This window comes from Neopelma chrysocephalum, unplaced genomic scaffold (assembly GCF_003984885.1).
Source record: "Neopelma chrysocephalum unplaced genomic scaffold, ASM398488v2 Primary Assembly neopelma1_96921, whole genome shotgun sequence".
Taxonomy (NCBI): domain Eukaryota; kingdom Metazoa; phylum Chordata; class Aves; order Passeriformes; family Pipridae; genus Neopelma; species Neopelma chrysocephalum.
This window is the reverse complement of record NW_020925564.1, coordinates 3,182,899-3,196,944: the sequence shown is the minus strand read 5'-3', so window position 1 is coordinate 3,196,944 and position 14,046 is coordinate 3,182,899. Positions and strand designations below refer to the sequence as shown.

At 35.0% G+C, this 14,046-nt stretch overlaps 1 protein-coding gene across 50 annotated transcripts in view; it reads right to left on the bottom strand.

The window, feature by feature from the left end:
- Positions 1-889: 889 nt before the first annotated feature.
- Positions 890-14,046, bottom strand: part of PTPRD (protein tyrosine phosphatase, receptor type D) — a 436,352-nt gene continuing 423,195 nt past the window's right edge. For 42 of the 50 annotated variants that reach the window (XM_027670604.1, XM_027670589.1, XM_027670605.1 and 39 more), the window contains 3 exons: positions 11,439-11,593; positions 7,296-7,431; positions 4,685-4,892 (listed from right to left, as the gene is read on the bottom strand). In XM_027670604.1, coding sequence (XP_027526405.1) covers positions 4,824-4,892; positions 7,296-7,431; positions 11,439-11,593 — 360 coding nt within the window. In that variant the 3' untranslated portion in view covers positions 4,685-4,823. Of the gene's footprint in view, positions 4,893-7,295; positions 7,432-11,438; positions 11,594-14,046 lie in introns of all 50 variants that reach the window. The other 8 variants (XM_027670585.1, XM_027670632.1, XM_027670638.1 and 5 more) reach the window with 1 other exon arrangement.

Sequence of the window (14,046 nt, the reverse complement as noted above, 5' to 3'; positions counted from 1 at the left end):
TAATAAGCCTCTGTAAGAATATCAAGGCCTCACATTTACACTGTTATCACCATCTTTAAGTGGAAATTAGGCTAAGAACAATACACGTTCTTAGAAATCAGCCTAATGTTAATGTCTTGCACACCCTTTCAGCACAGAGGATTCTTTACTAATACATACTTAATACCAATTGCTAATAGACTGTATTCCCTTACAAAGTAATCTTGGAGACAGAACCTGCCTTCTTTCAAAACAAGCAGACAGAGTAAGACTTGTTTTCTTTGACTAAACTGCCATGCCATGTCCCTTGTAGCTTCCCTCAATACACTTGGCATGTTCATCTAAAACTCTTCCAGTGTGTTTAAAAACTTTCACAGTATTTGGATAGCAGCCTCACAGACCCATGTTTGCCCTCACTGCACATTACAGAAATCAGTCAAAAGTCATGACGGCTTGCCACAATTTCTGTAACTGAATTCTGACAAGTGACTTTGAATTTACCCCAGAACCTGCCAAATCTGCAGGAATTAAAAATTCACAATTTGCCTCATATATGTGAATATTTTGCCCTCTTTGGGTTGCACCTACAAACGGACAGAAATCTATTTTCTCAGTGTAATCATACATTTCTAAAGCACAAAGGGGAATTCCAGAGGCATGTAAAGTGTGATAATTTCAATTAAATTCATGAAGAATGAAAATTTATGCCAAAGAGTTTGCCTACGCTGGTTCAAAACTTGCTGCTGCAAATGATATATATTTGCTAACCCAAGAATGCATTTTCCACTGTCCAGCAGCTAGTTAAGAAGATTAATGACTGCTTTGTAGCTCCAATTAAACTCCTTTATCACCAAGAGGGACCAAACAAGTTTTGATTTCAAAAGTACTGCTTAAGAAAGAAGACCAGGGCTGCATAACACTGACATTTTATTAGAATTCATCTGTAACAAATGGAACTTGTGTCAGCAAAGAACTGATTTTCATACAGACTTTCTGTTGCCACCAATGTAACGAAGTAAGAAAATAAAAAGCACGCCTTTCATTCTGTAAAACATTTACGCGTACTACTAATTAGAGGTAATTGTATCTTTTTTAACAAGCCATTTTACAAGGTAATTTTTTTAAATTTTTCAGTCTATGCATCCAAAACAAGAGCAAAGAACACAAGTTTTTATTATCTTTGTAAAGACACTCCAAGCTTGAATGGCAAAGCCACATAATGGATGGTTATGATGAGACCTGCAGCCTTCTGATATCTGTGGAGTATCAGGGCATCAAGAAAAGAAGAAAAAAAAAAGAGAGGCAAAAAAAAGAGAAAAAAATTAAAAAAAAAAAGAAAAATGGGAGAGAATAAAAGGGAAAAAAAGCAGTTGCTTTTTTAAGTAATTGCAAACTTTTTTTTTCCTTTTTATATGTTCCGTGTCATTTAAATACATACAAGTGGATTTTATAAGCAGTTTCTTACAGATGGGTTCAAGTTATAACATTGTTGGGTGTAGAATCAATAGGGCAGTGCATAGTACAAAGGTATATATAGAAAGTGCAAATCTCCTTAGAGGGCCATTCCTTCCCCAGCCATCCTCTCCACTGTCTAACCACTCAAATAATTTTTTAAAAAAGAGCTAAATTAAACTTCTGTATAAACCATATTTATATATTTTGTGTTTTTTTCCCCGTTGCAACTAATTACAAAATTAGACATAACTACACGTATAAACGTAAATAATAGCACCGTATTGATTATGTTGATGAAACCAATTTTAAGCTTGGAAATGTATGATGTATGTAGACAAAGATGCTCACAATTTAAATTAACCACAGAATGCATATATAAGAATACAGAAAGTGGAATGCACATCAATGATGCTAAGAGTTATCTTAACAAAAACAAACCCTAAAAGGAGTATTTAGTTGTACAACAGTTTTCCTCACAAGTTGGTTCTGCTTTTTTGTATTTTTTTTTAATTCCCTCATTTTCTTTGGAGCTTGCAAGATGGTCTGCTAGGGAAAAATGTGCTGATCCTTTTACAGATCCAGTATGCAAGAACCTTCCCTAGTCTATGTTTCCAAAATGACACTTCTTTTATTCTTGTGTTTTTCTGATTCCCTATACTTGAGTTGAGGAACATTACCACATTACATAACCTGGCACTTCAATAATTACTTTAAAGTATAAATCAAGAAAGAAGAAGAGAAAGAAACATAGTGCACATTCTTCTCTGGTTCAGATGTAAGTTATAGAATCTCACTCTGAGGTAGCCTTCTATAATACTTATTTTCTTATATATATATATATATATATATATATATATATATATATTTGTTTTGATTTTTTTTGTTTTGTTTTTTTTTTTCATTATAAAAGTGCTCAAATACAATTGCTGAAGTTTGGTCTTCTGTATTTTTCTTTCTGCTAGCAGTGGGAAAATTGGAAGAAGAAGAAAAAATGTTGAGATCACATTGACAAGCCATAGCAATGCTCCTCTTTGAAACCCCAAAGAAAGAATTCCTTTGATACTCATGTACTGACAATGGCAGAACACACAATGGAAGCTGAGTCAGTGTAAATGGCATCCTATAAAGAGTCTCAAAAAGTACTTTTTGCTGTTTACAAAATTTTCCTTGTTTCCTGGAAGAAAATATACTGTCATTCTCCAGTATGTCCTGGGGGCTCAGTTTTGCTAGCCTTACATGAACCTTCCCACTGAAAGGAATGGTTTGACTTTAGCAGTCTGTTGACACAAGTGAATAAGCAGGACTTGGCCCAAAATAAATTAAAAAAAAAAAAAAGAAAAAAAAAAGAAAAATATGCACTGCTGATGTCAACTACTGCTACTGTACTGCTACATCTCTGCAATGATAACACTATAACCAGTGACACAGTGGGTTTGAAAAGCCGACCAGAAACAGATTTTCAATTTGTGGGCTGTTCTGTTATTGGAAATATGGAAAGATAAAGGGCCTTGACTACCTATGTGTTTTGGGTTATCATTTATTACCATCCATACTTGATTAGAAACCGGAAATGCATATTTTTCAAAATTGTCTAGTACATGTATTAAAACGTCTGAAACGAATAACAGAGATATAAACAAACGGAACTAAATACAAATGAAGGCTAACTTAAAGAAATGCTATTCAAAATAGGCATCAAATATAAGGCACTCTAAATGTAAAATTAAAATAAACCCCAGCATCCCCAAATAATGCTATATGCCACAAAACGTTTGATTTCACAGAGCAATATGTGTTTGGCTTTGCCCTGTTACATAGGATAAATGTAAATTATATAGCGCACACTATAGACAGTATACTATTGAATACAATTTTAAAACATCTTAATACCTAGTATATTACAACATTCTCCCCTCCTAAAGGGATATGCACTGACCTTTCCCACATGCACACCTCCTACATTTAATAATATGATTTCTTATTGCACTATAGTGTTACAAATATTGAACTTCACTTGAAGCCTAAATCACATACTCTGTGTGCGTGTGTGCATGTGTGTGCATGTGTATGTGTGCATGTGTGTGTGCTCAAGTGGAAATGTGGATAGAAGTACTATTGGGGAGAGAGATGATGTTCAAATATCAATGATGTGCATTCCTCACTTCCCTTTGAAACAAAGGTTTACGGACCTTAAAAATGCAGAGATGATCAAACAGCAGTTTGATATAATTGTAGTATGCTGAAAAAGTTTCCCAATGCTTTGATAAATCCAGGTATGTAAGAATTGGTATGTTTATGTGCATGTGTGTGAATATCTATCCATCTGTATCTCTGTAACTATACAGAGTCAGACAAGGGTAGACAGTAATACATAACGTATATGTATATAAAAAGAGAGGGGGTGTGAGTGTGCATGTGCATATGTGTGCGTGTGTGTATGTGCTAGCAGCATCTTTATACTTTGCGCCTCCCTGTTGATTCCAAAAGAAACCATTTTGATTTAACTGATTACAATGAATATTTTCTTAAAGAAAAAAACACAAATAAAACTATAAAATTAATATCTAACAAGACTGTGGTACTGTAGGACTGCACAAAAATGTGCAAATTTTCAAAGTATTTAACATTTCTACAGCACGATATTACAGATAACAGTTCTACAGTTTAAAAAAAAATCTACATTATTTAAACAAAAATATTAACAGTTATGCAACCTTTTCTTTAATTCACTTCATTGAATGATAAACTCTTGTTAAAAAAAGGAAAAAGTTTACACAGTTAAAAATGAAGCACAGGTCAGCAGTATCTTTACAATACTAAAAAACTAAATCAAGGACTTTCTTTTTAAACATTCCCACATTTTCCCTAAAGTGTTATGATGAGCATTATGACGGGAAAGGGTGCTGTTGAAGTAAAGAGTCCGTTTTGTTTTAGAAGCCAGGACCCAACCTTGCAACAAACATCTTGCACTGAACTGCAGTTCTCAAAACTCCTCTTTGCAAAAGCATGTAATCCTGAACAAGATGATCATTTTTTTTTGATTAATTTCCTCTTCCCTTTAACTTCAACCAATGTCGAACCCTTGAGGTATCTGTATATGAGATCCTTCAGACGCCTCAGTGGTCAGGATTCTTTTATTATGGTTAGGTTATTAAACTGTGAATTCTTGGTCCACATGGAACAGTTGTTGTTGGGTGGGGTTTTTTTTTTTGTCGTTTTTTTGTTTTATATATCCCCAATATTTTTGTTCATTTTTTAAATTTATTTTATATATCCCCAATAATTGCTCCTTAGCTAAGAGTTAAGAAGTACTTCTAAAGCACATTGTATGGCTCAGAAGCGGCTCTCTGGATCTTAAAGGGCCTGCAATAAAAATCCACGATGGGTTTTTATGTTGCATAGTGATCAAAGCTGCCCAGATATTCCAGTGCGGCTCGATAGCAGAACTGGTATTGATCCTGGAAAGAAAGATAGAAAAAAAAAAGCATCAAACAGTCAGCTTTTTTGGTTAGTTTTTAGTTTCCTTCAACTAAGAGCGAATACTTTGTGGCTACAAACAAATACACCACAGAGACATCTGCAGGTCAGCAATGTTCACTTGCTAACATCAACAGAAAACCACTGTCAGTTACAACAGATGAAGATAGACACTCATTTAATGCAATAAAATTTTCCACAGATTGCAGCTTATTTTTGGGCAGAGGCTATATACTCAGCTACTGACTGTTTCTTATTCTGGATTAAAACAATATCAGCATAAAGCTTTCTTCTGATGGGAACATACTAAGGTGCTTTTCCCTCATGTATTTGAAAATAAGTAGCAAAAAATTCAATTAATTCTATAGCAAATACAACACACTAAGTGATAAGCTTCATTAGAGTCTTAATATGGAATGTCATATGGAAAACCATCAGGTTAAAATTCATGTTAAGGAAGCAAAGGGAATCCTGGCCTTTCAGTTATATAGGCTTTGATGAAGATGTGAAGATACCTTAAGCCTGTGGCAAGAAAAGGGGTTAAAAGAGAAATATGCAGCTAAAGCATCTTATTCACATGAAACAGACTGCATTTCAACCTATGCGTGGAAGAAGAAAGCATTTTAGTGTGGTGAGAAATTTGCTTATACCTCTGATGAAACCAACATTTGGTATTTTGTGTTTTTCTCACCTCCATAAAGCAGTCCTTTTTTCACAGTTATGTTATGTTGCACACTTACACTAAAATGGCACATCTCTGTCCTCATTTGCCACTGCCACTCAGGGTTTAAATAGTAAAAAAGAAAAAAAGGAAAAAAAACATAAAAGAAATTGCTCCAAAATATCAAGGACGCCTGCTTATTTATCTGATAGTGCTGTGTGTTAAACCTACATAGGTTGCACTTGTTAAGGTAACAATTAAAATTCTTGTGGAGGCCAGGAAACTAATCAGATATTTGTTTCACTGAGATGGTGTGATCACTAATTTTTCATTTCTGTTAGTTGGAATAATTGGAACAGTGGCAGAATGCATTACACATATGCCTAAATTATAAGTGTATGTGTGGTCCACACGGAGTTCAAGTGCTTTGTTGAATAAGGATTAGATTTCCTGGCAGTTTATACCACTGAACAAGAGATTTGTTTTCCACAGAATCCTGAAAGAAATGAGTACACAACACTTCTGCTTGCAGCAGTGGGGATGAAGGGTGCATACAGAAATAAGTCAAAGCAGGGGGAGGGAGAATATGTTGCAGAATTGAACTCTGTATTTGTCAGGTAGGCTCAAAGAAGCATAGCTTTTCTCTATACTGTAGTTATTTCTTGGAGCTAAAATGACAGAAAGCAGTCATTTTTCATTTTGCTTATCCAGAAAAATGATGATAATGGAAAAGAAATGGAATTAACTCTTCAGTTTGGTCACAGTGATTTACTTGGCTAACTGACAAGATTAAAAATAAGTATCTGTATTTTTCATATAAGTTTTTATGAAGTTGTCTTTTTAAAAATAGGACTACCCAGCTTCTATTGAAGAAGTTTTATTTTCTTAAGGAAAATGGTAAACTCTGGGGAACCATTTTAAATTTCAGAGACTGTAATTTAAAGGCCAGTGTCAATCAAACGATACTAAATAAATGTATGACCGAAAATGTTTCCCTTCTCTTGCCCTTTTTCTTGGTTTTCCTAACCTATTGCCTCTGTCTTAGTTCAGATTTTCTGCTCAGAAATTAAAGTATAAATTAAGCACAGCATTAACTGATAACGTTTAGACATTCTTTATAACGTGACACAGGTAATCAGTTGATACTGCTTATCCCTTTCTTTATTTCTCTATGCCACTCTTGCTAACACAGAAATTATTTACATTATAGTTCTGAACATGGAATTTACCATTATGATTTTCAGGCCAAACAGCCACTTGCTTGGTGACACAAAGTCAAGAAAAACATGAAAATAATACAGCATCAGTCTGAAAACATGATCAAACACCTAGCTCCCAGAACAACAACAACAAAAAAATCAGTGGATCCACCTGCAGAAATGATTTGCCACCTTCTTTATTACTACACATTTCTGCCAGGAAACAATGCTCAAATAAAAATTGGTGATACTTCACAAATGGGTTTTCTCAACTACCATAATTTAGGATCCACTATTGAAATGAGTTTTTTCTTCCCCAGCCTGCAGTAACTAGTGCTGTAACAGGAAACAAGTCCTTGCAGTACCTTTAGGGCAGATTTTACCCTGTAGTCATATGATCATTATATGACTTCAGATATAAATGTAAGCACATTTTATACAGTCTCAAACTGTGCATTTTTTTGTCATTGTGTAAATACTGCTTCTTTTCCCTCACTATTGTACATGGATACTGTTTTGCTCACCTCTGTCTGTACCATGGCTGGCCGCTGCGTCCGTAACATTTTGACAGTCTGGAAGATGTCTACAACACCTTCATATCTCATTCTTTCTAATACAATGCTCAGGGTTATGAATACTCCAGTCCTTCCAACACCCGCACTGTTGCAATAAAGGAAAAAAAATAAAAGGAAAAAATGGATGTTAATTTACAGTTAATGCTGAAAGAATTGGCTGACAAATTATCTGTGGTTACAACACACCATATGTGCACAAATTTCTATATGGGGAAAGGCTCACTAAGCAAAATTCCACTGCAAATTACCACATTGCATTCAAAAGAATAACTGTGCTCAAGCAAACTTTATGTGCTACTATGTCTGACTTTCCAGTCTTCCTTGCAAAGTGACTTGGTTTTTCATCCAGATATACAATAATCAGTGCCTGCTGAAGTAAATGAGAACATTTGTTACAAATAACATATATTGGAATTGATAAGAGAAAAAGAAGCCAAAATGCATTTTACTGCTTGCTTTACTTTAGCTTGTTCATGTATACACCCTATTTTGCACATCTTCGGCGTGTTATTTTACCTTCTACTTCGAGTTAGAAATAGTGGATGTTCAATTAATATTGAACTTCTGCATGCACACTCCAACCTAATGGATACACAAAAATCTCAAGACAGCTTTTATTCAAGTCTGGCTTTGCTTTCCAATGCTGACATTCAGATACTGTGTCTGTCTATACTAGTCTTATTTATCTTTGAACATATATGGCTTGTTTGCTCTCTGTTCTGTCTTGACTTTCTGCTATTAGCTTCAAGACCAGAAGTGATGACAATTCTTGTAATCAATAGTGTCAATAGCTGTCAGGTTTTAAAATTAAATAATCACTTATTCATAAAGATTACCCTTGGTCAAAGTGACAGGTAACTGCAGAGAAAAAAAAGATTTTCCAAGTCTAAACTTCTATGGGTGAAAATTAAGCACTCTGTCATCTTGCTTTTGATATTAATAATTTCACAAGGTTTTCTCCAATCAGACAAATTTGGGAAGTTGAATACTTATGAGACCTATTCACCAGACAGGAGAGTGGAAGAACATGAACAGAAGATAAAACCTGAAGAACTCTGAATGTTCATATGAACTATAACAGAGATCCAGTGAATTCATGAAACTAGTGTGGAAATTGAATGTCCAAATTAACGGTATTTTAGTGTTTGGCCTAGATTACTGTACTTTTAGGGCTAATAAACATATGCAATTGGATTTATCAATTTTGCCTAGCCTGTGCACCTTCAGATTGCTGAAGCCAAAGGACAACTGACACAACATTTGAGAAAATATCATGCTGTCATTGCTGATTTACCTATATGGGATGACAGCAGGCCTGGACTTCTAAAGCAATTGCAGTGTAAGCTCTCCTTTCCCTCATGAGGTAAATTAGAAAGATAATGTTTAAGAAACATCCTGAAAAATCCTGGAAAAACATCATTGGAACCTGCTTGGACTTTACAGAGCTGACGACAGCGTGATCTAAACCAAGTACCCCAGAATGAATAAACCAGCAGAATGATAGCGGATTACTATTTTACTTTCTCATTGTTCCTGCTCCTGCTCCACTATTTAAAAACATCCAATAAAAAAAGTATGATTTTCTTAATCGGTGAGAGGACTTCTGGCCTCACATATTAGTAAAGTCTTCATTACTTGAAAAAAATGACTCAGAACTCTTGAACTCAGCAAAAGGAAGGAATTTATTTTTTGTCTTGTGTTCTTAAGAAATCCACAAGTATCTGGAGATGCTACTTAATGGGGAAGAGAGACTAATATGGAAAGATCTCAATGCCTGCAAGTCTTACTCACCCTAGAGGGTGGTGCAAAACTACTTATCAAGTGTGATGTTTTCAGAAAAGCCTGTAGGAAACTGATCCTGTTCCCCTGAGACTGGCCAGCATATTTTAATGCTGCAACAGTTCCTATCAAAAAATGCTTAGGGTTTCTAAAGAGTGAAGGCACTACTTCACGATGCAGTATGATTACAGAAGTTCAAACAGTTAGAAATTAAAGTTAGGATGCTTTAATTAGGCTTAAGAAAGTATTGATATTGTTGTAAGGGAGAAGAGATTGTTACTACAAATAGATCTTGAATGCATTCTGGGAAAAGTTTCTCTTCCTCACTGTCCAGCTAAAAGCTGGAATCAGATGACTATAAATATGTAATATTGGTTGAAGTGAAAATTTTGCTTCAAGGTGAAAAATCCTTTGTTCTCTTGAATATTTTTAATTATCTGCCTAATGAGGTTAGAAATTTTTAAATTCAACACTCTGATCTAGTTGTAAAAATGCCAGGGAAGGGGAAAATTTAAAATTGTGGGTGGAATAGGTTTACCGTGTAACAGAGAAAGCAAGCTTATGAAAACTGCAGAGAGGGAAGAAAACCAAAAGGAAGTGGCACTAGCAGAGTTTTAATTCACTTTAAAACTCATCATGGTACAAACTGGAGGCATTATTACAGTAATTCTACCACGACTAGGAAAGTGCAGGTGTCCAGGATCTTGTGCTTCCTGAAAGAAACAAATAAACTTACTAGTTTGCTAGGGACAGCTCCTATTTATGTAAGTTGACTAACACTGATAGTGATGATCAGCATTACCAGTCCCTAAATTGTCATTACAATGATGATAAAGACATTTAAAGACCAAACCCTGGATAGTTACACCAGATTTGACTGTTTCTATCAAAGTCAATGGTACAAATCTCCATAATTTTAGCATGAAAGATCACATCCATTTGGAAGGCATATATAACATACTGCAAACAGTATTCATTGCAGTCACAAGTGGACAAGTTTGCATGGTACAAAGAACTTAAAAGAATAACATCACTTTGCTTTCTTATCTGCATAAAGGCATAAATATTGCTTATTACTCCTGTGCTCTCAAAACTCATTAATGATGAAGAATAAGGCTTATTCTTATCAGGGTTGTCCTTCATTTTCCCCTGTCAAATGAATCCCAACCACTGCTCTGCAATGTTATTCTCCTAGCAGCCCATAAAAAATTTTAGGCACTCAAAAAAAGTAGTATTCAAGTAGTCCAATACATTTATTATGTCAGTCTTTCACATTAGGGGATCATGAAGAACTCAACTTCTAGTTGCTCCTGACTTTGGAAGGATGAGAATCTCTCTCCCTCTGTACATTCATAGACTCTAGAAAACTCATTCACTTTGTCTTTATGCTTTGTCTTTGGGGCATTACTTGGCTTGCAGTAAGGACCTGGAACTTGTATCAGTATTTTGCATTTCTGTTATATAAATAATAATATTTAATCTACCAAAAATAATTTCATATCACAAAAATGACTATCTAAAATCCTAATGGAATTTATAGAAAACAATTTATTAAATAAGAGATAAAGGACAAAGATATTATTTTTGCCCATCTGCTATGGAGTCTAGAGAGAGAGTCTTTCTTACTGTAAAGAAAATAAATAAAAAATACAAGAATATTAAAAAGCCCTGCAAGCTGTTTTCATCTGCATATCAACTGTAAAGGAATTGAGGGAAGTCATCACATCAAAAAATGAGCATTAAGTTCTGAAGTTAGAACTCATCAAGCCAAACCTCAATGATTTTTTGACAGGCAAAGTTTCTAAACACCACTTTCTATTCCATTCCCTTTCTTGAGATAGCTACCATTTTTAATTGTCTCATCTTGATAGCTACTAATGTGCTACTGAGGTGTAACTAGCTTGTTTGTGGGTAATAATCCCTACAAAAGTAACACCCTCACTTTTAATTTCCAGTGGAAAAAATATCAGATATAGCAGCAGCAGCCAGTGATAAGGCTCTTCCTATGCCTTCCGTGTGCAGCATTGACCAGATTGCTTTTACACTGCATTAGAGACACTTATAAGTGAAGAAAAAATCATGTGCTTCCACATATTTCTGAAAAACATTTCTGTGCAAACAGAATATCACAGAGCAGTTCCCATTTTGTAAAGCACTTCATTGTGTTTCTTTATGGATCTTCTATCTGAATACGTTTTCTGATAGTTCACCTCTGAAGTTCTGTTTAAATATATACCTTTGTCAAATTCAGCAATCATGTTTAGAAAAAAACTAAATCTGCATATCAGTTCTTTTTAGGCTTTGTTTACTTACCTGCAATGAACAGAAATTGGTCCATCCTGACCAAATTGCTCTTTTGTTTTATGCACTTGGCCTATGAAGTCAATAAATCCTTCTCCAGACTTTGGCACTCCTTGCTCTGGCCAGTCAGTGAACTGGAACTGCCTCACTGTTCGGGACTGGCCATCCTTTAACAAAAGACACAAATAATGTATCACTAAAGCATATTGCAGTGGCTTGAAGTCAGTCAGCCAATAATCATAAAGACAATCACAAGGCAAGGACATTGAGAGAAGCTGAGGAATGGCTAAGATTAGATTTATGAAAACTCTTTCAATTGCACTACTGGATCGAGCTTTTGTAGACATTGGCCTGGATGTGTAGTTTCATTAACGGCATTGCATGGTTTCCCTTCTCCACTGCATAGGAGAATTGTCTGACAGTCTATGTAAAAAGTGTGTCTGAGGCTAAAGGCAAAAAAACCCCACCAGGTTATATGACTTTTCTGGTAAGTTATGTTTTGCTTCTGGTGGACTGCAAATTCCTTTAAATACAAATCAGGAACAATAAGGTCATCCAATCTGGCTTTCCATTTCCTAAATGGCAGGAATATCTTTACTGATAACATTTGTTTAATCATTGCCCTCCTTGCATATGGTATTTTAACAGTATGCTGCTTTCTATGACGTGGACATTTTGCCTGGAAAAAGACTGGTCGAAACAAGCCAGTTGTTCAATAAACTACAAATTTCCCTTCAATAATTGTTAATTTAATTCACAAAACAGCTTGGAGTCAGTTAAAATTGAGAAGAAGGGCTTACTTTTTCAAAACAAGCCATCTGAAGCTCTTCATTCCCTGTGGTTAGAAATACCATTGTTTAAAACTGCAGAATACTGCAGCATGATTATTTTGATTTATTATTTTGATTATTTATGATTAACTGGAATTATTAAGTGCTGACTTCTGCTGTATGTCTATTCAATGTGTAAAAAGTAAGGACGCAGAAAAAATGCAATACAGATAGATAAAGTAAATTTGTTCTGCATTTTCAAACATTGTGCATGATGATTTTGACACTGTCAATCTGTACAGCTGAAATACTTAACAGCATGGGCATATGGGGTATGGATGTTAACTGGTGCCTCTGGACATCATGTTTCCTAAGCACTCACCCTACCATGTCTTCAAAATGGTTTTCTATTAAGTGAAACTCACGAAAAATTAAAAATATTACTGGAGGTTCCCCCCCAAAAGCAACAAGTTATGGTGGAGGCAAGAACAATCTTTCTCTTTTTTTCCCTCTACCACAAACACTCAGCTATTACAGATCTTTGAAATGAAATAGAAGGGATTTTAAAAATAACCAAAAGAAAATCCAAGAGTTTGCTTCTAAGTTTCCTCTGGTATTGTGGGTGTTTGCCTCCTATGTCTCAGATGAATAAGGAAAACAGAAAAAGCATGTGTGTGCCAGGCACTGCTCCGTAAGAGGACACACATACTGCCTACTTCCACTAGACCACTGTGACAATTCAGTAGTCTATTTCTGTGGTATGCCTTTCATCACATAAAAAAAAATGAAACATTTAAAAACATTCACCCAATTTGATTTCTTATGGTCATCAACAAAAAGAACAAATATTTCCTTCCAAAATAGCATTTTCTTAATATAAACTTCTCTAATAACGGTCTCTGTGATCCCATTTTCCTTCACGAACAAATAATAAAATTACATCCTTCAGATAGCCTTAGGCACACGGCATCAATTAATCAGGAAGACATAGCAATAGGTTGATTCCCCACAAAATAACCTTCCATTCTTCTAAAGTAAAGAAAGAAAACCTGAAATTTTACTTACTTGCAACAAGTTGGTTAAGGAGATGGGAACTCTTCAGCAATTTCGCACCCTGATAGGATTTATACTATAGTAACAGTAACTTTTTTGGGGTAGAAAAGGTAAGAAAGACACCACCTTACTTAAGTCCAGTCTGTCACTGGGAAGACCACACATTTTTATTTGATAAATAGATTTAATGGCAAATATTTGGTTTTTGAGTGTGTCTAAATCAACTGTATTGGTATGCTTCATGATTTTAGTCACTCAGTATTCCAATACAAGTCTGTGAAATGACAATAACTTCTGTTATTTAAAGTATTTTAATGGGCAAAGAAGTAAAGTTATTTAGTCTATGCCTATAGCTTTAAAGCACATTGGGAACTGATCTACAATTTCTTACAGTTCCCTCTGCTACTGACATTATAAACAGTGCTGATTTCTTTTAATGAGATTTTTGCCAACAGCAGTCCAAATACAAATGCCAAATTTTATTAAAATCTTTACTTTCAAATATCGTGACAGTTTACATAGTTAGTTATCAAAATAAGTACCTTCAGATCCCTATGTGGCATAGAGGGCTTTTAATGTATAATCCTATTGATTGGCTGACCGTTTGGATTTCTTCTTGCTCCTCACAGGGGAGCATTGTCTTTTGATTAGGCTGTAGAATTTTTAACGCTCTCTTACAGCCACCACTAATAGTTTAGCCTTAAATGAGACTGGCCCACCATATTGACCTCTCGAGTTTACAGAGAAAGTGAGTACAAAGCAGTCAGAAGCAGTAGATTGAAACAGTTACAGAGGTC